We start from the raw sequence: 24352 nt of genomic DNA, 5'->3' as shown, positions 1-24352 counted from the left end.
AGATAAAGTAGAGAAAAATGATGGAAGAGCCCCATTGCAGGGGAATAACTCACTGGGAGCCTGTGGGGAGGAAGGGCGGGAAGTGGAATTTGTTTAGGACCGCGTTGAAGCAGATGAATGTCTCATCCTGGAGCCATGCAAGTGAACCAATGCAGTGCTTGTTATGTGGCTGATCGGCCCGTATGTGGTGAATTCAGCCCTGTGCAGAGGGCCAGCCCAAGACCTGCTCAGCACTTATTTTGAGGCGGAAGGATGGGGATAGGGCCCTGAACTCGCACTCTGGGCTTAGTTCCTGGCTGAGTCACAGGATTCCTGTATGACCTCGGGCAAGTCCTTTAAGCCACCCCGGGCGTCAGTTTCCCATGGGACTAATAGCACCTCAGATGGGGACTGAGGATGAAATCAAATAGTGTTGGTGAAGCCCTCAGATACTCTGGTGACGAGGGTCTCGCAGACGTAGGTAGGGAGGTGGATGTGCTGGGTGGCTGCCCAGGGTGAATTTCACCCAAGGACAATGGACTGGAGACCTCTTTTAATTTTGGGACTCCCTATGAACTTCGCTAACTGGAGCCGCTCCTTGGTCAGTACAAAAATTCCTGCTTATAACTAGTTTTTAGACAATGCTGGTGTAAACTGGCACAGGTCTACTGGCTTCACTGGAGCGACGCCATTTACATGGGCCAGCGATCTGGCCTAGTGTTGGTTACAAGGTACATCTGCTCCAAGGAGACGTGTGATATATTGATTCACCTTCTGAGGAATTAGCAGCTTACTTTCCTGTGCATTGGGCCTTGTCTACACACACACATCGTACCAAGCCACTAGTGTTGGGACAGTTATGCCAGGATAAATGTGTTTATTCTGGGATATCATACAGTGACTGGGAGGAGGGATAAGCGACACTGGTACAAGGCACCTCTATACCGGTATAATTATGTCCACATGTGGGGTTGCACCGGTAGAACTATATTGGGGGGGGGGGAAATCCACATTGATAACGGTACAAAACCTATGTGTAGACAAGGGCTACAGCCAGCCATGTCTACACTACAGCCTTCTGCAGGCATAGCTGTGTCAGTCGGGGTGCAAAGAGGTGTGATCCCCGACCGACAGAGCTGTGCCAGCACGATGTAGATAGAGCTGCAAAACTTGCACTTTTACCAGTATAGGAGTTTTACAATACTCAGATAAGCTGCAGCTTTGCTAGTATAGCTGCGTCCACACTGGGAGTATAGTAAGCTGGTAAAGCACTGCTAGTGTAGCTGTAACGCCGACAGAGCATGGTCATCAGCGGGCGGGATTGAACCTGGGACTTTTGGAGCTTGGTGCATGAGCCTCTACAGGGTGAGCTAAAAGCCACGTGGCTCTTATCTAAGGCTGTAGAGCAGACTCGTTAATCTCGCTCTACGTGGACTCGGTGCCACAAGATGGGACAGGAGGTGTGTGGGTTACATAGACATAGCCTAAGTGATCGTAAAGTGACAATCTCAGGGTTTTGGGATGGGTTCTGATCTCACCTGATCCTGTTGTAGATTTGGAGTAGCTCCACTGAAGTCAATAGCGTCGTATGGACGACACAGGAGTTAATGGTTGCCCTCCACTCAGCGCTGGTGAGGCCACCGCTGGAGTTCCGTGTCCAGTTTTGGACAACACACTTGAAGAAAGACGCAAACAAATTGGAGAGAGTCCAGCGGAGAGCAGCAGAAAGGAGAGGAGGTTTACAGAACCTGACCTCTGAGGAAAGGTTGCAAGAACTGGGCATGTTTATCTAGGGAAGAGAAGGCTGAGGGGGGAAATGATATCAGTCCTCAGATATGTCCAAGGTTGTTATAAAGAGGACAGTGATTGGTTGTTCTCCATGTCCATCTAGCAGGACAAGAAGTGGCTTAATCTGCAGCAAGGAAGATTTAGGTTAGATGTTCGGAAAGGCTTTCTAACGCTAAGGGTAGTTAAGCACAGGAACAGGCACCTAGGGAGGTTGTGGAATCCCCATCCTGGGAGGATTTTAAGATCAGGCAGGACAGTTGCCTGTCAGAAGTGGTTTAGGTCACGTTTCTCAAATGTGGCTACTGGGCCGCATGCAGCCACCAAGGGCTTTTCTTGTGGCCACAATCTCCTGGACCGTGATTGGGGGCGGGGATGTGGCAAAGTAGAGGCCCCTCCCTGTTGCTCCTGGATGCACTGCCTTGGCGTTGGTTGCTGTTGCTGGGGCTGTCAGCAGGGGCTGGGCCCTGCCCCCGTCCGGAGACACCTGGGACACAACACTGGAGGAGCAGGCAGCCAGTGAGTTCCCCACCGCCCCAGAGGTGGTGGAGCTAAGGCTTTGGGTTTCAGCCCTGGGGAGGCAGCAGGCTCTGGCCGCGGGGGTTCAGGTTCCAGCCCTGGGCTCCGGCTGCGTGGCAGCAGGCCCTGGGCTCCAGCCGCAGAACTTCGGGCTCTGTCCCTGAGCCCCGTTCCCCAGCCATGGGGCTTTGGGATCTGGCCACAGGGCTTCATGCTCCTGCCTGCCCCGGCCACCCACCCACCCTGTTGTCCCCAACCCTCGCTGCCTCCCCTGACCCTTATCCAGGGTTGAATTTGTCCCCAGGGCTGAGTAAGTCTGCTGGGAAAAGTGATATTAACAAACATACAAGGATCTCTTTTCACAGCAGATTTCCTAGCTAGCCATATGTAATTTTACACTGATTTGGACGTGTCTATGTGCATATTTATATGTTTTTCCTAAAGCAGATTAAGTATCTTAGGAAAAAGTGTGAGAGCGGCCGCCAGCAAGAATTGATGGCCGCACTCTGAGACCACCAAAAATTTTGTCTTGAGAACCCCTGGTCTGGGTCTATTTAACTCTGTCTCAGCACATGGGCCTGGCCCCCCTCTTGAGATCCCTTCCAGCCCTACATTTCTATGATTCTATGACTAGAGATATAGCTATATAGAGACTTGAGATAGAGACTCCAGGTATAAATGAGAGCAGAATCTAGCCTCACGTTAATAATAATAATGTGTCTTCCTGGAGCCGGAGGATGCTCAAAAAGACTTCACGGGGCTCACAGTGGCAAATTCAGGTGTCTCTCTTGCCCCATCTCAGTCGGACAGAAGCTGGAGTCATCACCACTTGGTGGGGGTCAGCGAGGATGTCGTGTTCGTCATCACTAATTCCTACACAGCCCCTGTTTATGTAACGTGGTTTCCCCCTACCCCAGCAAGGACGCTGACAGTCTTGGGAGGGTTGTTTATGTCTGAACATCAGATCAGCGTGAAAGGCAGGTGGGTAATGGGAGAAAGAGCTATGGAAACCACAGTCCCCACACGGTCTGGTGAATGATCTCTGTTCCTGACTGCAGTCCTGTTCTCCTGCCCTTGTTCGGTCCTCTGCTGTCCTGCCCAGAGATTGCCAGTTGGGTTGTATTGCTCCCTAGGGACTGGGACTGGGGCCGGCAAAATTTGTTTCACATGTAACATGTCTGGAGACGGAGGATTAATCTATGGACAGATGGTGAGTCTCATGGTCTGACTGGCTGGTGGGCAATACTGTAGAAGTTTGTGCCTGGATTTCCAAACAGTGGAAATGCCTCATGATGGGATCATTGTGGTGTGAACTCATCATTCTCTCCTTGTTTGAAGTGGACCATTAGCACAAAAAGCTCATTAAGCCAAATTTAAACCACATCCCGTTGAGCCAGTGAGCCAGCTCTCTCCCATATGAAATAACGAATGCAGAATGTGGAACGGTTTTGGTTCTTCTTGAGCCGCTATCGATCTCTGGCTGCTTTCCTGTGCGAGCTGAGGCAAGAATTCCACGTTAAATTCAGCAAAGAGTCCTGTGGCACCTTATAGACTAACAGACGTATTGGAGCATGAGCTTTCGTGGGTGAATACCCACTTCGTCGGATGCATTCACCCACGAAAGCTCATGCTCCAATACGTCTGTTAGTCTATAAAGTGCCACAGGACTCTTTGCTGCTTTTACAGATCCAGACTAACACGGCTCCCCCTCTGATACATGTTAAATTCAGTCAAACACAAATCCCATGAAAAGTGGAAGGCGCACACTGCATTTGTTCCTCTCTACAGTGCTGGGGTTGCTAACAGCAGTTCTAGCAACACATTCCAGTCCCAATTTTTTCACATGACATTTCCTATGATATGCTAGGAGGTCTCTCTTCAGGGTGAAAGCCCTAGATGGCACATTTTTTGTAGTTCCAGCGAATATTCCAGTCCCTCATTCTCTTCTCTTGAGAGAGTGTGAGTGTAACAGGGAGACGATTCCCCCCTTTCCCGCTTTAAACACCCAGAACATATCACACTTATGGATCATTTTGCAACACATGCAAGATTGTGACACTACGTTATTTTCCTAGATTCCAGAGGTGCTGGTTATAATAATTCTCCCTTCAATGAACGAGGCGTGGAGGGCTGTAATAATTCTAATGCTGGACATACAGGGGGAAGGGATTAAGAGAGGGTTGCTGTTGACAGATTTTCTGGCTAAGCACGTTGAGTGGGATTTTCCAAGGGAATGAGATGCCCAATTCCCAGAGACTTTCAGAGGTATAACTCTCCTGCGAAATCCGAGCCGTTGTCCCTACCTCTCACGTTTTCATCACCGGAGATGTCACCCAGTCTGGTCCCAGAGTTCCAAACCCCCTTGATGTGCCCTTATTTTGAATTGCTGTGAACTAATTGCATCAAAACCAAAGTCTCATGTAGCTGAGGTCAGTTTGTGTCCCTCGTTCCAGGGTTTTCTCTCACGGTGACTCCCGCATCCGAGCCGCCTCCGTTTAACAAGTCTCCCGTACATTTGTGATGTTGCTTTCTTCTGCAGCGGAACACCTTCCAGGCAGTCTTAGCCTCCGATGACTCCGACACCTATGCCCTTTTCCTTTATCCCGATGACGGCCTTCAGTTCTTTGGGACTCGGCCCAAGGAGTCTTACAACGTCCAGCTGGAGCTGCCAGCCAGAGTGGGTTTCAGCAGAGGCGAAACTGATTACCTAAAGAGAGAAGGGCCGTATTACACTCTCACCAGCAGCGAGCAGTCTGTGAAAAATCTCTACCAGTAAGTAGCATGGACGGGGGCGCGATGAACATATAACGCGGCTCTTTCATCAGATACAACCCCAGGCTGCTGCAATGCCGGTTGCTGGATCTGTCAGAGCTAAAAGCAGAGGTTGCCTGAGGGAAAACATCCCCTTCGGGAATCTGGTCCGCACAAACGCGTGCTAATCCCATTGCCTTGGTTGATGGTTTCCTACGGTTTACTTACCCCTGTTACTGCAATGAGGTATTGACTAGCTCAGAGGTCCCTCTAGGGGGGATGTGGAAGAACGTTCAGGGGGTGTGGCTGGAGCCCAGGCCAGTCCTCATGCGGGGTGAGGAGGGAGCGTCACCCAGCTCTGTTCCTGGCCCCGGCCCCAGCTGCTGGTCCCACACTTCAGATCCCAGAGGTCGGCCTTGGTCCTGGCCGAGGCGTTGCTCCCACCCCAGCTGTGCCCTCAGCCTTGACTCTCTTACCCTGTCTGTGTTATATAAAAATAATAATAGTAGATATACCAATCTCCTAGAACTGGAAGAGACCTTGAAAGGTCATCGAGTCCAGCCCCCTGCCTTCACTAGCAGGACCAAGTACTGATTTTTGCCCCATATCCCTAAGTGGCCCCCTGAAGGCTTGAACTCACAATTCTAGGTTTAGCAGGCCAATGCTCAAACCACTGAGCTATCCCTCCCCCCGTGTTCCCCTCCTCCCGGAGCTGTGGCCCCAGCCCCGAGTGGGAGGGTGTGGACAGGACTTTGGGGGTTGCGAGGTAAAAAGTTTAGGGACCACCGGACTAGCTGAATCAGTGTTATTTGCTCCTTCTCATAACACAAGAACTAGGGGGTCACCAAATGAAATTAATAGGCAGCAGGTTTAAAACAAACCAAAGGAAGTATTTCTTCACACAACACACAGTCAGCCTGTGGAACTCCTTGCCAGAGGATGTTCTGAAGGCCAAGACTATAACAGGGTTCAAAAAAGAACTAGATAAGTTCCTGGAGGATAGATCCATCAATGGCTATTAGCCAGGGTGGGCAGGGTGGTGTCCCTAGCCTCTGTTTGCCAGAAGCTGGAACTGGGCGACAGGGGATGGATCACTTGATGAGCTGGCTGGCTTGGAGGACGTAATAGGTGCCACTAAGACATGGGAAGTATGAAAACAAGCAGGCTGGATGGGTTGTGTATTGGCACTGGTCGAGCCCATATGTTGGGTGAAGCCCTGGCTCCACTGAAGTCAATGGGAGATTTGCCGTTGACTTCAGCGGCTCCAGGATTTCATCGGTTCTTGCCAATGCTCCTTGGCGCTTTTGATGAGGTAGAACACAGTCCAGGTTTTGCGGAACAGGCTATTGTTATAGTGACACGCTCGCTGTCTTCAGGTGTGTCAAAGGTGGTTATAAAGAGGAGGGTGATCAGCAGGGTTCCCTCTAATTTTTCCCACCCATGTGCAGAATGAATTTTGTTATGTGTGCTAATATGACACACCACCTTCATATTGGTGCACATAACAAAATTCATGTGGTGAGGGTGGGACCGAGGGGTTCAGCGTGTGGGAGGGGGGCTCAGGGCTGGGGCACGGCTGGTGCTCCGGGAGGGTGCTCCGGGGCTACCGCAGGGAGAGAGGACTCTCCCCCCCACTCCCCAGCACTCTCTCCCTGCCGCAACACCTGGGCAGTGTGGGGGAGAGGTGCCTCTCCAAGCCGCGGGAGCTCTGGGGCTGCAGGATAGGCGCCCCTCGTCCGGCCCCAGCAGGCCCGGGCCACCCCTGCCATGCCTGGGTCCGGGCTACTCCGGAGTCGGGCCACGCCGCACTGCTCTGGCTGCGGCTGGGCCCGATCTGGCCGCGGCTGGGTCCGGGCCGCTCTAGCTGTGCTGCCCTGGCCGCAGCAGGTCCAGGCTGCAGGTGAGTGGGGCCGGGGGAGGGGCGCCGCGGCCGGTTGGGGGCAGGGGAAGGGGCGCCCCGGCCATGGCGGGTCCGGCCGGGTTCCCTGAGCGCCTGCGTGGCGCTAAATAGGCTGCTGCACGGCCGCGCAGCTTACAGGGAACTTAGGTGATCAGTTGCTCTCCAAGTCCACCAAGGGGAGGACAAGAAGTGATCTGTTCATGCTGCAGCCAGGGAGACTAAACTTAGATATTAGGGAAAAACTTTCTGACTATAAGGCTAGTTAAGCACTAGAATAGGTTACCAAGGCAGGTTGTGGAAACGCCGTCATTGGAGGTTTTCAGGAACAGGTTAGACAAGTACCTGTCAGGGCGTGTTGAGGTGTCAGCACACGGGCTGGGCTAGATGACCTCTGGAGCTCCCTTTTAGCCCTAGGTGTCTAGAAGTCTATGAATTCGGAGAAAGTTAAAGAGCCGGAGACATCAGAATCGGTTGCCATGGAAGTGATCGTGATGTCACCAACCCGTTCAAGACTTCAGTAGGGCTGAAACGCCCCCGTGTACAGAGAGGCAGAACACCGGGGAAGCCGTCAAAACTGGGCTTATATGGTCCTTAAGTGTCAGATAGGCCTTGTACTGGCCTTCTGCACAGAGGGGGGATTTCATCCAAACAATGGGAGCCGTTGAGCTTGGGAAATGGCAGCCGTTCTGTACATTATCACTGTTCTCAAGTACCAGCTGTTCTCCTGCACGCAGCTGACCTCAGCCATAAAGAACAAGGGAAGAAAAAAAATGCAGAAAATGTGGCATAAAGGCACAACTGTTTCTAAAGAAACTTTTTTTTCCCCACAAGGCACTAGTGCCTATTTAGGCCTGGCGCAGCTCAAATAGCAGGCTGCGTAGAACTCATCAAATTGAATTAAAAAACAGCTGTGAAAACATATATAGATTGAGATTTTCTAAGAAATAACCTTTGATTTTTCCTCCTGACATAAAATATTGACCCTCTCCTGTGCCAGAAAGATCATTGCTGAAATTTTCAAATGGGATGAGTGATTCCAATTTAAGGGGGGCCAATTTGAGGCCCCGTAAGGGAGGCAGTGTAGTGGGTAGAATATTGCACTCAGGAGACCTGGCTTGGCGACTGGCATGCTGGGTGACCTTGGGCAAGTCACTGCCCCGCTCTGTGCCTCAGTTTTCCCCATCTGTAAAATGGGGATAATGATACTGATCCCCCTTTATAAAGTACTTGGAGATCTACCAATGACAAGAGCTAAGTAAGGGCTAGGTATTATTATTAAAGGGGTCCGTTTTTTCAGAGGGGAGTAGTAAGCACTTTCTGAAAATCAGGCCCCTTTAAGGTGTTTCAGGTGTGGACCCCCCCCCCCTTCCCCCAAATCACTAGCCATTTCTGACCATTTCGACCAGTAGCTCCAATTGTACAGTCGGTCCTCAGGCAAATCTGCCATCGAGCACAGTGGGAGATTTTGTCTGAGCAGGAGTTGCTGGATGGGACGCTCTGTGACTTGTAAGCAGCTGTAAATAGTAGTTGCATGTAACTCTTTGTAATTTGTATCTAGAACAAGCAACTCCGGGATTCCTGGCGTATGGGCCTTCCACATTGGCAGCACCTCCCCGCTGGACAACGTCATGCCAGCTGGAGTTGGCGAAAAGCCTTCCGTGGGGCATTTCCAGCGACCTCTGGAGAGCACGCTCAGCAGCACCACCTTGGAGCAGAACGTCCTGGACGCCGACTATCCTGATGAGGACATAGACTACCCTGAGCCCTTTTACGACGAGAACGAAGAAGACGACATTGAGTTCCCGACTGAGCTGGTGCCTGATGTTTACACGAGACTTGATGTTTTGTACAGCGAGCCAAGACGCTCCGGTGCCAGGCTGGATTCGGAGCTGGAATCCACGTTGCCGTATCTGGTGTCCAGCCGTCGCCCGGCCTATCCTGAAATGCATGGGACGAAGGAAGGGCCGTCCCAGGCGCCTCCCGCATTGGAAGATGAAGTGGAGTCCTCCCAGGAAACAGGAATCAGAAACCCGTCCTCACTAGAGATCAAGGACAGCCTGCTGGAGCTAACAACCCAGGGGCTGCCAGCAAACCCTGAGCAGGACAAGGCCCAGCCCTACCCAGACAGTGACACTGTACTGTCCGACATCTTTCCAGTCTACCCACAGCGGGAGGTCATGCCTCAGGGCTACCCAGAGAACTCCCCTTCCTTTAATCGTGGGAGGCAGGTAGTTGGTGTGGACGAAGACGGCAGCTTTAACCGGGAGGGTAAGTGACAGGAGCCCAAAGTGTCCGTAATTGATTTCCAGCTGTTGGGTTTCTTTGTAGCTAACAGCGTTTAAAGCACTCTTCACCAGAAAGTCCTGTTTATTGATTAGGAAATGAGTGAAATGAAGATCCATCGAGCCAGAACCTTCACTAGTGTAAACTGGCATCAACTGCATTGAAGCCAGCTGGACTTCCACTGGAGTCTGGGGAGTGACGCCAGTTCACACCAGCTGAGGGTGTGGCCCATAGTGAGCGATTTAACTTGGCCATGTCCCGCAGAACTTAAAATCTCGTACCCACTGAGCAATAAATGACCTTCGCCCCAGCAGTGTGAACGGAAAGCAGTGACACAAGGCCAGATTCTGATTCCCTTAACTAGAGCAGGAATTCAGCTACATTAACGGGAAGGGGGATTTAGCTTAAGGTTTGGAGTGGGGAAGTACAGATAATACAGTGGCAGGGGCATCGTTATTTTGGGAGGGGGTCAGTGCATAACCCTACGCTGGCTTTGGGCAAGAGTGATTTCTCCACCCCAGGGAACTAACTGCCAGGACGGCACGTTTTACACGTGCTCGTAATATTCAGAAATCTTATCGTTTAACTTCCTGCAACAAGCGTGTGAGAGGCCACCCCGGCTCCCAAAAGGCAGGGGAGCTGTGGGAACTCTTGGGGGATTAGGTGATCCAGAACAGAGCGAACTCCAAGCTTACTTCTGCTTCAATTCATACTCCACGAGGACCAGGTGGAGGTGGCGAGATTATCAGAGAGTTTTGGAGACGTTTTAAGGACATGGTAACTGGGCCGAATCCCTGGGTCCTACGTTGGGGAAGGTGGGCGGGAGTGTGGGAGAAGGTAAGTCAGAGGGAGGTAGCGTCTTTGTGTGAGAGGCTTGCGTTGGCTGGCGCACTGCGCTTGGCTGTGCCTGTGACAGCTGGCACAAGCCATGGGGAGCTCTGCCAGACCTCCTCCTGAGTCGGGAGGAGCTGAGTGACAGGGAACGAGAGTAAGGAGTTGTTGTTAATGTGCAGAGAGAGAGAGAGCTGGGCTGGGGATTCCAGGCTTTCTGAAGTATGAGGCATGATGTTTAACAGCTGCTGGCTGAAGTACTGTAGCCCGGCTGTTTGCTGAGAAATACAAGCTGCATGAGGAAAAAGCTGCCCAGGAAAGTGAAAAGCAAGAAAATCCAGACATTGAACCTTTCAGCCATTGCAACGACGGGCAGTTAGGAACTGGCCCTTACCAAGGCAAATGTTGAGAGCACCTAGGCAGGCGGTAGTTGTGTGCGCACGTACACTGGGCCAGACTCCCCCCAGGGGTGATTGCACTGAACTCAAGGACTCCGGCTCGTTTACAGCAATTCCCACGAAGGCTGCAGCTTTGTAAGCCGCTTCGCTCTAGTGAATGGTGGCATCTGAAATGGGTTCCCGGTCTGCCCTGGGCCCATGCAATGGTGACTGTGTCTCTCACTATCTAGGAGGGATTCCGGCTGGAGTTTTCAGTTGGGGCTAAGGAGTTGGGTGCTAAAATCCCTTTGATCTTCAGTTGGGGTTGGGTGCCTAACTTCCTAAGCCGCTTGGAACCGCCCAGCCTACGTGAATTTTACCACTGTCCTTTCCGACAGTACAGGGTGCTAATTAAGAACATCTCCCCATGTGCACCTTGGAGAATGGCCAGTGGAGGTGCTGGGTTTAATCATTCACACAGTCACCCATCCCACCCCAAGTCTGTGGCGGGGGGAATTCACCCCTGTGGATGAGGGACGCTGGCTGGCTGCAGACCCCCTGGGGGAATAGAGTCTGCAGGTTTCCTGTACTGCTGCAGTTCTCCTTGGGATGGATTTTTCCACTACTACATGCCTGGCCCCTGGGTAGAACTGGGGAACAGTGGAACACACTGGCTGTGTCTGCACCTATTGTCTTGTTCACCAGTGGAACACTAGTGTGTTTTTACCAGTGGAAAACGTGTTTAAGACACAGGCCCCGAGCCTGCAGTCCTGCTGCAGGCTAAACTCCCTTTGGAGTCAGTGAGAGCTTTGTCTGCGCAGAATCCCACCCACCTTGAAGGCACAGCTGTGTTTTCCCACTCCAGACAATGATGTTGTCAGGTTTCCTTTAAGATCTGAAGGTTTTTGTTCGGCTTTGTACAGCTTCGCTACTAGAGTGCTGTGCAGCTGGTGACGTGCTAAGGCCTGGTTCCTTACTACGCGCTAACCTGTGCTTTGGATGTAGGGTTCACGTACAATACTGCCAGCAAGGAAACCTGCGACCGGAACCGCAGCCAGTGCTCCCAGCATGCCTTCTGCACGGACTATGCCACCGGCTTCTGCTGCCACTGCCAGCCCAAGTTCTATGGGAACGGCAGACACTGCTTGCCAGAAGGTAAATTGTAGCGGGTGTTTGCAGGCTTCAGAGCTTCTGGAATTGACTTGTTCTTTGAGACTGATCCAAGGTGTTGTCCTCTTCCCAGGGGCCGCTCACCGTCTCAACGGTAAAGTAAGTGGGACTCTCCTGGTGGGACAAACGCCCGTACATTTTAGTGCCGTTGACCTACATGCCTACATAGTTGGAAATGATGGGAGAGCCTACACTGCCATTAGCCATATCCCTCAGCCGGCAGCTCGGGCGCTCATGCCGCTGACTCCAATCGGAGGGCTCTTCGGGTGGCTTTTTGCTCTGGAAAAGCCAGGCTACGAGAACGGCTTTAGTGTCACTGGTAAGTGGAATGCATCCCGTTTGAGTACGCAGTGCAAACAGGGCGTGGGCCAGGGCCCACTGACCCCCAGGGGAGCATCTCCCATTGACTTTGGGGGGGCTCTCGAGGGGTGGGGTGGAACAACTAATTGTCATGAACGCCCAGTGTCGTCTGAGGTGCTGCTTGTTTTCACCTTCTGAATCTCCAGAGTTATGGGGCCGGTTCTATTGATGGAGGAAACGAGTTATTCTGGGGGATCGTGGCAGGCAGCTGCCTGCTTGCCGGGCCCCCGCTCCTGGCCGGGGGTGCTTCTGCGGTGCCCTGCTAACAATTTCTCCCCTCTTCAGGGCTCTCCCGTTACAGGGCTTCTCCCAGGCCCTCCTGGCCAGGCTTTTCTTTCCTTTGCCCCATGGCAAACCAGAACTGCAGCCGACACCGTCACAATTCCCCTGCTGGCCTGAGGCTCTGGTCCCAGCTCACGGCCAGGCCCCCTGCCCCTGGTGGTCTCAGCAACTCTCACGACCCCCGTCACGGCGGCTTCCTGCTGCCCTTCCGGTGGGACCACCTGAGCCAACCCAGGTGTAATCAGGCCCGGCTAGGCCTCTGGCCCGTAAGGGCAAACCACCCCTGTGACAGGTTGTGTTGTGTAATGGCTACATACTTCCTTAAATTTCCCCTCCTCTCCTCGCACCCGGTGCCTTTCAGCCTTGAGCACCGTAACCCCCGTTCCTCCCTTTTATTCCCCTTCTGTGACACTCACTGTCCTCTGGCTGGTCTTCTCTGGAGCTCTCCTGAAAGGCCAGAGGGTTCCCTACAGGAGCAAGAGGCATTTTCCTCTCTTGGAACACAGGCCCATAGCCAGTGGAGATAGGCGCCACGATACCTCCGAGGACTGGGGCATAAGTGTGCTGTCTCCGGGTGCTCCCGGGCTCCACAGACCTGGAAGCTAACGCACCGTGCAGAATCTCCATCCCCATGTGATCCCATTACACCAGCATTGGCCCAGCCTTTACCCCCAAAACGTTATTGTCAATAAATCCGGTCAGTACTTGTGAACGCGTAGTGCGAACTCGGGTTTGGAATCCAAGCGACTAGCAGCGCTGACCTATTCCGTGCTGGGTAACGACTCAGATGATTAGTCTCCCCTTTGTAGGTGCATGTGACGTGGTGCTCAGCTTGGTAGGCCATGTGTGATATTAACACATGCAGATCTTTAAACCAGCCTCTTGAATCCAGAGGCTTCAGAAAAGGTCGGTATTATTCGCTCTGGGCTAACGATCAGCTTGTGTTATCTGTCTCAAATATAATCTAAGAATTGGGTAAAAAGATTGTTAGTTTATCCATTAAAACAGTTTTAACAGAGCTTGGTTTTCTTCCGTGTTCACCCTAGGTGCTAAATTCACCCACAGTTTGGAAGTCACCTTCTACCCAGGAGAGGAGAGAGTCCATATCACTCAAACAGCTGATGGCCTGGGTCCAGAAAATTACCTAAGCATTAAGACAAATATTCAGGGCCAGGTGCCTTTTATTCCGGAGAACTTTACTGTCCACATTGCACCGTACAAGGAACTTTACCACTACTCTCACTCAGGTATGACTGAAGGTGCCCAGAATCTCATTCATTGTGTGTTTTTGTTTTGCAGAGCAAATGTTGATAGCCTGCCATTAGCCAGGCTGGGGTGTTTGCCCACAGCGTGTTATGCACACTGGAATTCCGCAGGGTTCTGCGGGGTTTTTCAAGTAACCAGTGGCCATTTTTAAATTTTCCACCATTATCTGCAGAGAAACTGCTTCCTTGTAGGACTCGCGCTTCCCCTTTTGTTTTGGGGACACCTCCCTTTTCTAGGCAGAAGGACTTGGTGCATTTCCGGGACTCTGTGCCTCGTATAACGTTCTCCCAGCCGAAAAGGGCTGGACTGCAGAGATGGAGTCCAAATCCCAGATCAAAATCCTCTCCTGAATTTTGCAGATGGCCTCTGCTTCGCTGAAGGGATCAGCCGAAAACCAGGAACTGAACAGTCCAGAATATGGGGGTGTCAAGGTTTCCTCCCAACTCTGAACTTTAGAGTACAAATGTGGGGACCTGCATGGACCCTTCTAAGCTTAATTTCCAGCTTAGACCTGGTAACGCCGCCACCAGCCAGAAATTCCAGTGTCTGGCACACTCCCTGTCCTCCCAAAACTTTCCCTGGGGAACACAGATCCAAACTCCTTGGATCTTAAAACAAAGAGGAATCAATCAGGTTCTTAAAAAGAAAGCTTTTAATTAAAGAAAAAGAAAAGGTAAAAATTATCTCTGTAAAATCAGGATGGGAAATGCATTACAGGGTATTTAAATTTATATAGCCAGAGAAAACCCCCTCTAGCCTCAGGTTCAAAGTTACAGCAAACAGAGGTAAGAATCCTTCCAGCAAAAGAAACATTTACAGGTTGAGAAAACAAACATAAGACTAACACGCCTTCCTGGCTGGGTACTTACAAATTTAAAACATGAGACTGATTCAGAGAGGTTTGGAGAGCCTGGATTGACGTCTGGTCCCTCTCAGTCCCTGAGAACGAACCAAACCCCAAACAAAGAACACAAAACAAAGACTTCCCTCCACCAAGTTTTGAAAGTATCTTGTCCCCTTATTGGTCCTCTGGTCAGGTGTCAGCCAGGTTTACTGAGCTTCTTAACCCTTTACAGGTAAAAGAGACATTAACCCTTAACTATCTGTTTATGACAGGGGGTGTTTGGAATCCAGATCTGAGCCCTGACTCGGATTTTGTAGTCTGAGATTGGCGTGGCTGCCATTGTAACGTGACGGCAGGAGCGATGCTTGAGTGATAGGAAACCTCCCTCCCATATCCCCCCCCGTGCTGTGCATGCTTGCTTCATCGTGAAATCACTAGGTTTCCTGCTAGCATTGCCACTCCCGCGAGCATGCGGGAATCTCTCCTGCCCTGCCTCTTCCCCCTGAGGCCCGCCTCTGCCCCACCCCTTCCCCCAAAGCCCCATCCCCATCTGCTCCTCTTTCCCCCTCCCCCTGTCGCTCGCTGCTCTTCCTGGCTTCCCCACCCTGGCCTGGTTCAGGAGGGGACCCGTCTGCGGAGCTGGGGCTGGGAGCTGCAGCCACCTGATGCAGGTAGGAAGCGGCTCCAGCTGAGATGGGGCCGGCGTGGGTGATGACCCGGCACCTCCCCCACCCGCAGTAACCGGACTTTGGTTGTCCAGTCAGTAGATCTGACCGGACGCTGTCAGGTCCGCTTTTCGACCGGACTTTCCTGTCAAAAACCGGGCACCTGGCCACCCTATTTCCTGCATGGCAGTGCTGAGGGGTAGCCAGAGGCCATTGGCCCAAGCCCAGTGCTCACATCTCCAGCCAGTGAAAGTATCATGGTCATCAGTGCGCAGAATTAGTCTGTGAAAACACGGTTGTATTCACTCCTTTCTTCATAGCTCACTGGTGTGGGAGGGATAGCTCAGTGGTTTGAGCATTGGCCTGCTAAACCTAGGGTTATGAGTTCAATCCTTGAGGGGGCCATTTAGGGATCTGGGGCAAAATCAGTACTTGGTCCTGCTAGTGAAGGAAGGGGGCTGGACTCCATGACTTTTCAGGATCCCTCCCAGCTCTATGAGACAGGTACATCTCCATATATCCTCTCCCCCACCCCTTCTCCATTGCTTGGGCTCATCCTCCTGTTGTTGCATTACTCCTTGGAGCAGGGATGCCATGCTTGGAAAGTGCCCAGCCCAGCAGGTCCTGTATCCCTGATTCGAGCCGCTAGGCATTGCTGCAGTGCTAATAATAATTCATCAAGCTACCGCATGCTTGTGTGACCAGGGTCCCTGGTGCTGTTTTGCAGCCGTGACTTCCACAGCTTACCGGCAGTATTCCCTCATCTTCGGGAGTATCAATCAGACCTTTGCCTACCGACTGCACCAGAACATCAGCTTCCACGACTGCCCGCCCGCCCGCCACCACAGGGACGTTCCTGCCGTCCAGCAGCTGAGCGTGGATCGGATCTTCGCTTTGTACAACGACGAGGAACGGGTCCTGCGCTACGCCATCACCAACCAGATTGGCTCCAGAGAAGGTGAGCTCTGCCGAGTCACCCTCGACTCAGTCGGTCTGTTGAAACTAGGGGCCGAATTCCCTGCCGGTGCAACGCCCCTGCTTTCAATGTGGCCTAAAATAGCATGCGGCAAGGAGAGGGAGGATCAGTGTCAGTCTAATCTGACTACAGGCCTGGCTGTGAGTGGAGTGGTGAGCTGCACCACCGAGACTAGACCTGGGAGGCCTTGTGCCACTGAGTCACAACCCTCCCCTGCTTCCCATTGTTCCCTGGGGGTTGCGATTTCCTGGCAGTATATTGCATCACCCCCTGCCGTGGCTCAGCTGGGCTGGGCAGGGGTCAAAGCTCTCTCTTGGTCTGCTCTGGGAGGGTGGTGAAGCACTGGAATGGGTTCCCTAGGGAGGTGGTGGAATCTCCTTCCTTAGAGGTTTTTAAGGTCAGGCTTGACAAAGCCCTGGCTGGGATGATACGGGGTTGGTTCTGCTTTGAGCAGGGGGTTGGACTAGATGACCTCCTGAGGTCCCTTCCAACCCTGAGATTCTGATTCTGTGAATGACCGGCTGACTCCGGTGGCCCCAGACCAAAAGTCTCGGTAGCCCATGCAAGAGGGCAAGGGGAATTTTTCCTCCTCTGCTCAGGCGCATGGTCCAAGCGGCAGCCTGGCCCTGGGTGTAACTGCTGGTGGAATGATACAGTTCCTGTGAGCACACGCAGGCTTGTACGCACTCCAATAGCAACCCCTGTAGGAAATGTCTGTGGCGCTTGTTTAGGCCACATGTACATGGGCAAAACACCACTGACCTCGCTGGCTTTGCCTCGTTTTCACCCAGGTGGAGTTTTTCCACTGCTGTTAGATGACTATGAAGAGAGTGGATTTTTTTTTGTCCTGCTAAGCACGTGCCATTATGATAGATCTCTGCAGGACCTCATCCGCTCAGGATTCGGCCCACAGCGAAAGCTGTTAGTCTGAGTGCTTGGGGTATCAGCAGGGGGTTCGCTGGCTGGCATATGCTGTGCTTTGAGATACATTCGGTTTGGTTTTTAGGCAGCTCTTTCCCGCTGTAAACTCTGCTGCAGGGAGGGTACAAAGCTATCTATGCGGCGGACAGAGCTGGCCCAGAATAACCACGAAGTGATCCTTCGTGCTGAGTTTTATTCTCAGTGCTGAAAGGCAGAACTCCGGGGCCTGGTGTGTTTTTTTGACTTGCAACCCCGTCCCCAGCCATGAAAAAACGTAGTGACGGGCCAGGTGGAAAGCAAGTACCCTCCCTCCCACACACACACATCTCCCCCTGCCTTCTCTTGGCAGAGGTCTGTCTCCATGCTGGCATATCCAGTGATGTCACAGCCGCCCATCATTTGAAATACAATGAACCCCATTTCCCAGCAGCCACTGCTGCTTCCTACAACTTCAAAACTTTAGTCAAGAAAGTGGTAACATTCCCCCGGCTTTGTGAACTTTCACGAGATTCGGCTTTGGCTCTAAGACAAAAGTAAAGGAGCAAAAATGGGTATTTTTCCACCCAACTCTACTATGGTGGTGTCTAACAGACTGTGTTAGAGAACAAAATGGCTAGGTTGGCAACACAGCTTCAAAGGGACTTGGTCTCTCCTCATTCAAAAAGGCACCGGGACATCCATGTGTTACCCATCTAGCCATTTCAGTCCCTTCTTGCACGGCATAAGGACAGCACGTTAGCAGAGTGGGGTGGACATTTCACGTTCTTGCTTCATTATTTCTGTTCTTCAGCCAAAGCAGATTCTACATGAAACTTTACTGGGAGTTCTGTGTACCGGGATGTGTGTGTAGGGGTGTAATCTCTGTCTAATCTACTGGCACAGGAGTTGCTCAAGAAAAGCTAGAAGAAGAAAAGCTCTCATTATGTCTGTACAGGATCAGATTTGGAGCCAGATGCTGCATTCCTTGTGCAGACTTTCATTTCCTGGAGTGGGGTGATCAGAGGTGGTGCTGAGTGTATTTTGTAGTACCATGCGTGCAGTGAGCATGGTTCTGGGTGCATCCGGGGCCTGCCAGCTTCAGTGGAAAGATTCCATGGGTGCTGGATCAGGCCCCGGCTGTGTCTGCATCGTTACCTGTTGAGTTGCACGTCACCGTCGGTGGCAAAAGGACAGAGAAGCCGGAAGGCCCGAAGTGTGGATCTGGTGTAAATGCAGGGAGGAGAGAGCTGATCAAGGCCACGTGGTCTGGTTGGTTAGGTTGGGGACGCTCTCGCGCTACCGTCAGAGCAGAGAGCTGGTTATCCCTCCGAAGAGGGGTCTTCCTATGAGTGGAGCCTGAAACCCAATCTCCCTGTTGGTCCCGGGGGAGCTGTTATCTAAGTGGAATGCATGTAGAACAACACAGCTGCCTGCACTTTCTGGGAACCTCATTGTTTCCAGGAGGATGGAGTAAAAGGGGCCGTGTCCTTCCTGAATCAGTAATTGGGAGCCAGAGCTAACGATCCTCCTCTTCCCTTCCTGACCCCGGGAACGTTGTGTGGAATTTAAAGGGCATGTTGACTCTCGCCCGGGGCAGTCACCTGGGAGCGGAGAGCTCTTCCCACTACAGGGTGAAGGGACAGGGCGTGTGCAGGGTGCATGTGCTCTGCCTAAGGAGCAGCCTTGAACGAAAGCCTCCCAAGCCTCCTACCCTAGCAAGTAAATTAGTTCCAGCTCTTGGGGTCAGAAAGTCAAGCCATTTAATAGAGGCCATAAAGGATCCAAAGGGGGACGCCAGCCAAGTGCAGTAATGGGAGAGAGGAAGAGCCTTTTGAGAGCACAACCGGGACCAAATGTGAGCGGGATTCAGAGTCTGCGTCTCAGGGACGGCTCCATGTCAGGGGCCTGTAGCAAGCGAATTATGCCAAGTCTGCGTAGCCTGGGCTGATCACAGAGCTGGGTGTGAAGACCCAGGTCCCAGCCCCCCTAGAACTTTGGGGAGATTCAGATCCATAGGTAGCTCCGAACTCTGCAGCCAGCGGGCAAAGCAAAACCGGATCCACGCCGCCCCGCGCTGGGGGAAGGTTGGCGCTGGGGCTGGGAGTTAGCAGCTGCGATTTGTAGGCAGGGCTGTGCTCTGGCCATGGCCAGCGGAAGCCCCGGCAGCCTCCCTAAAGCCAGGCAACGTGTGCCCGGGGGGCTTGGGCTGGAACGGTCCCAGTGCCGGCCCGATGCATTCTCAGCAATAGGATCCTGGGCTGGAGCTGCCGGAGTCACGTCAGCGCTCGTGGGAGTTCTGGGGCTAAAGCCAGGCAAGCTTGTCTCCGGCCCAGAGCATGCGCCCTGGGGAGGAAGGGGCTGTAAAATGCTGGAGTGCTCCCCCATGGGGCTTCCTGTATCACCCATCCCAGCCTGGTAGGAGAGCAGCCCTTGCAGGGCCCTGGTTCCTGTGCAGGTTGATGGGGAGTGGGGGAAGTCATGGCTCTTTCCCAGCCCCCGTGCATTGGCTTCTGGTGAAAATACAATCCAGCCCTGCGGACTCTGATTCATGGAGTGCAAGGCCGGACGGGACCGTTGTGATCATTCAGTCTAACTTCCTGTATAGCCCAGGCCAGAGCCCTGCCCCCGGATCATTCCTGCCACAGAGCTTTTGGGAAAACAGCCAACCATGATTTAGAAATGGTCACCGATGGAGAGTCCACCCCGACCCTTGGCAGATTGTTCCCCTGGTTAATTACTCACCCTGGAAAATGTACGTCTCATTTCCCATCCGAATGTATCTAGTTTCAACTTCCAGCCATTGGAATGATTTTGTGGTTTGCATTCGTTACCCAGAGGGGTATTCTGGGACCTGTCCAAATGTGTAGAAGATCACACCTGCTCCCTCTAGCTGATAACGTTCTAAATTGGGCTGTTCTTCCAGTCGGTTTTCAGATGGGCCAATGTAGATCATGCCGGTTTCCATGAAAACGCAGCAGCAGAGGAGACTAAATCGTTTGAATTACGATCTTGGTTGAAAGCTGGCGCGTCTTTACTCATGTCTTACGGTGTGGTCAACGGGAGTTTGGCTTGTGTAAAAACTGACTATAAACTTCAGGGTTTGGTCCTGGCTGGTCGATCTATATTTAAAGCTGGTGGAACTTTACCATCCCGGAAATTCCTTTCGTTGAGTTTTTCGGTGCTGTTTCTAGGAGACTTAAACCAACAATTCATCGCAAACTCGCAACAGGTCCGGGGAAACATTTTCAAAAGCACCTACGTCACCGAGGCCCAGATCCTCAAAGGCATTCAGGCACCTAACTCCCATTGAAATCAATGACTTCCCTGAGACTTAGCCCCTAGGTGGCTTAGGAGCCTATTGGAAATGGGAATTAGAATCCTAAATCACTCCGTGCTTTTGAAATTTCTACCCCAGGGCCCAATCCAGCGTCCACTGAAGCCATGCAAACTCTATGGGAAAGACCCCACCGGGTGTTGGGTCAGGCTCCTCACCTTTTGAATTGATCTTGCCAGTGAATTAAGAGGTTTTAGGTAGTTTCTCTAACCTAGAGACAAAGTCCAAAGCTGAATTCAGTCTCTCCCTGACGTCCCTAAACAGGGCACTCGAAGAGCCAGTTCTGGCTTGGCCCGGGCCCGGGCCTGGGGCAGCGCATAGGAGCAGCCGGGGGGCAGATTGTTTTGGAGTCTCACTCTGCACCCTGGTTTCCTCCTGCTCCGTGGGGGCCGCTCCCTGGCGCAGCTGTTGGCTGTTGTGTTGGCAGGCTGGAGCCAAAGCTGCGCCACGTGCAGGAGGGGCCCGTATATGGGGAGCCGGTCTAGCGGATTAAGGGGGTGCCTCCCACCTCCTTAGTGCCTGTCTGGGATGCAGGACAGAGCAGCGTCCAGCCCTAAATTAGCCAGGGGCTGCATCCCCAGCAGCACTTACTGTAGTTCTGTCTTTATTTTGGGTAACCAGCTGTACATGGGTTGGCTTTAGAAAGTGCCAGCTGGCAAGGTGCATTCACTCGCTCCCTGGGTCTTTCTGCACCTCTGGGGCACAGTTCTCCTCCAGAGCCGCAGTGCCCTGGGACGTCCTTCCCCCTCTCTGCAGCCGGCACACGTAAGGAGAGCAGAATGCCAGAGGCCAGGCTTGCCTGGTGGGTTAGAGAACTTCGCCCTTGGGCTCTGTGTGCGAGTGATACGGTGGTCAAGTGATACGGCATCTTCATTGCTTAGCACGTGCGATACAGCTGTGTGCCCTGGGAAGGCAGCGTGGGCTAGTGGGTAAGGCCCTGGACTTGGGAGTCAGGAGAGCTGGGGGCTGTTCCGAGCTCTGCCACTGCCCTGCTGGGTGACCTTGGGCAAGTCACCTCACTTCTGTTTCCCTTTCTTCCCTTTGGGGCAGGGACTCTCTCGCTATGTGCCTGTGCAGTGCCCAGTACAACGGGGCTCTGAGCTCTCTGGCTTCTCCTGTAATATACATACCCGTCCCGTGGCGCCTCATCCAGGTTTGCCGTTTGCTTTCTGGCCAATCTAGGTGGCACCGACTTGAGCACAGTGAACCCCTGTTACGACGGCACCCATGCGTGTGACACGACAGCGCGGTGCCAGCCGGGCACCGGCCTGGATTACACCTGTGAGTGCACGGTCGGCTATCGGGGAGATGGCAGAGACTGCGTGGGTAAGTGGAGAACATTGCTAGCGGCTTCTCGCCGATCGCAGGCTTAATTCTGCAGGTCAGGCTTGGCGATCTACAATCCGCCATCTTGCCTTTCTCTGTACGTCCTTCCTGAAGGGAGATTTATAACGATACTCGGTTAGTGAGAGTGTACCCAGCACTTTTCATCGGAAGAGCTCAAAGCAGGGTAAATATCATGGTCATGGGGAAACTGAGGTACACAGCAGGTATGGCCCTGATCCACATAGGTATTTAGGTGCCTTTCTGCCTCTTTAGGCGCCTGAGTCCGCCATTTAGGTGCCACTGGCATTTCCAAAGCGCCTAACCCAGGAGGTGCCTAAATCCCCAAGGCTCCTAAGTTTCCACCAGTTGGCATTTGCAAAGCTGCTCCTAGTGAACGAGCTGCTCTGAGCCCAGTTCAAGCCAAAGCCTTGGAGGCCCGAAGGATTCTCAAACCAAGCGGGGAGCCCGTCACGCCGGCAGGGATCCTGTCATGCCGGCAGGGCCTGACCCCAGAGGCGTGCTCTGAGTCTGCCTCAGGCCCGACACCTGTCAGACCCCGCAGCAGGAGGGCTGGAAGCAGGCCGCTGATACGAGGGGGTGCAGTACATCACCTGCACAGAGACCGCCAGCGCCCAGGGAAATGGCGGGTGGACGGGAGAGTGTGAGAAGCAGACTGCTAGGGCCTGGGCAGCCTCGACGACTGACCTGGCTCAGGGGCCTGTCTCCAGGAGCAGGTTTGCAGCTGAGGGAGGTGCCCATCTCCGGCCCATCAGCCTGAGCCCCGCTCCCTGGCATTTCCTGCCTGGCTGGCTTTGGCAGCACCCCCCTCAGCTTGCTGGCTTCTGAGGATCCTTGTTGGAGGAGCCTCACTTGCCCTGTGCATTGTACAGAGAGCCTGGGGACCTCGCTTGGGGCTGAGAATGCCTCAGGCCACCGAGAGCGACGCCTACGTACTTTGGAGGATCTGGGCCGGCGACTTGAGAAAAGCCGCATAATAATGGAATAATACTTACCTAGTAGGTAGCATCCTTCGTCCGTACAGCTCCAAGCGCTTTACGAAAGAAAGTCAGCAGCAGCATTGTACGACAGGGGAAACTGAGGCAGAGAGGCCCAATGACTTGCCGGTGGTGACTCTTCAGGCCAGTAGAACATAGGTCTCTGACTATCCCCTGGACCGCGCTGACTCCTTCGTGGGCCTATGGCCGAGATTCCCTGAAGTCCAGTAATGCTGGGCCTACGCTGCTGAATGGGAATCCAACGTTTCCGGGAGCTTGGTTGCAGGTTTTGGCCCAGCTCCAGGCTCTAGCCTTGTCATCCTGCTCTAATTATGTTGACCATTTTTAGAGGGGGGCGGGGGAAGTCTCCCAAGAATTTTTCTGGAAGGGAGGAAATTATAGACACGTGTCTGGGGGGAAGCGGGATGTTCGGAGCCGGATTCTGCCATGCACATCAGTGGGGTTACACTGGTGTAAGCGAGATCAGGATCGGGCTCCGTGTGTTTGAGTCGAGCTGGAGTTTTTCTCACAGACTGAGCTGCTGTTTGTTAGTACGTGAAAGGGGAGGGCTCATAGATCTGCTTCCCCTTAAAAACATCTGCAGACGTTTCTCTCGCCCTTCCCTGGTCCTGGTGGACGGGGGCGAAATGTTCCTGCCAAAAGAGAGCCAAGCAGGTGCTTAGGAAGGAAACATTTACGCTCCAGATCAGCCGGTTTAAATGGAGCCCCCCGCGCCGAGGCCCCCGGGAAGTGTGAAAGCCAACATTTTACCCAGCCGGCTCTGTAACCGGGTTCTTCTCTTCCTGCTCAGACGTCGACGAGTGTGCGGAGAGCCTCAGCAGATGCGGCCACCGCTCCGTGTGCATCAACTCTCCGGGCAGCTACAGGTGCGAGTGCCCCAGCGGGTACCAGCTGGCAGGCGACAGGCCCGTGTGCGTGCGTAAGTGTCAAGCCCATTTGTGAGTCTCCCTCCACCCCCGCTGTACGTTCCCTGCCTGCTACAGCACGTGCCAACGGCTTCTTTCCCAGGATCCTGCTCCACTGGAGTTGGAGGGAGCTTTGCCATCACTCCAGAGTCGGCCCCAAGCACTGGCCGGGGCACGTTCCGTGAGGGCCTACTTGTGCCGCCCGTATTCACCCTGATCGGCGCTGCCCTCCCGGGAGCTGCCTCGTTGATTGCCAGGGGACCGCCCGTGCGTAAGGGTGGTGGAGGGAGGACTGGCTCCTCAGCTGCACCAGCGCTGCGCTCGGCACGCCTCGGGTCGGCACCGCCGCGCTGGTCCGGGCGCTCGCGCACACCGAACCCTCTCCCCTGAGCTCGGTGGGGCGAGAGCGCTGGGGGGCGGCTTTCACTCAGGTAGCTCACCCGAGTGCTGCTAGTCCTCCGTCGCCGTCCCACAACGCCCCCCGCGCACCCAGAAGGACAGAGACATTCTCCCGCCACTCACTGCGGCCCAGCTCCCTGCACGCCGCGGGAGGCGCCCCCGGAAGCCCGACCAACGCGCACGGGGGAGCGCAGGGCCCAGCGACACAGGCAGGGCTTTGCGGGCTGGCTGCTCGCACCTGGGCAAGGCTGACTTGGAGCTCGGACCCGGGTGCAAATCACTGGGCTAACCCTGCAGCGAAGATGGGCCCTGGGAGGTGGGACAGGGCAAAGGTGACCTTCCACTATCTTTCAGTGCAGGCCATCAGCACCCGTCAAAGCAGCCTGAGGGCTGTAGTGGCTTGTAATGCCCCCCCCCCCCCCGAGGGCTGTAAAGCTAGTGGGCATCACCAGAGCGCAGCACACTCGAGCCAGACCCCCCTCCC

The 24352-nt window shown here is 53.6% G+C and overlaps 1 protein-coding gene across 4 annotated transcripts in view; it reads left to right on the top strand.

Moving 5' to 3' along the window:
* The window catches only part of NID2 (nidogen 2), a 51898-nt gene that overhangs the window by 10668 nt on the left and 16878 nt on the right, over positions 1-24352 (top strand). For 3 of the 4 annotated variants that reach the window (XM_045016521.1, XM_045016523.1, XM_045016520.1), the window contains exons 3-10: positions 4823-5055; positions 8493-9202; positions 11431-11580; positions 11669-11914; positions 13284-13484; positions 15740-15970; positions 21405-21548; positions 23355-23483. In XM_045016521.1, the coding sequence (XP_044872456.1) occupies positions 4823-5055; positions 8493-9202; positions 11431-11580; positions 11669-11914; positions 13284-13484; positions 15740-15970; positions 21405-21548; positions 23355-23483 (2044 nt within the window). The remainder of the gene's footprint in view (positions 1-4822; positions 5056-8492; positions 9203-11430; positions 11581-11668; positions 11915-13283; positions 13485-15739; positions 15971-21404; positions 21549-23354; positions 23484-24352) is intronic. The other variant, XM_045016522.1, reaches the window with a different exon arrangement.

Source organism: Mauremys mutica, chromosome 4, assembly GCF_020497125.1.
Source record: "Mauremys mutica isolate MM-2020 ecotype Southern chromosome 4, ASM2049712v1, whole genome shotgun sequence".
Classification (NCBI taxonomy): Eukaryota; Metazoa; Chordata; order Testudines; family Geoemydidae; genus Mauremys; species Mauremys mutica.
The sequence above is the reverse complement of the archived record's forward strand: the minus strand, read 5'-3'. Positions and strand labels throughout refer to the sequence as shown.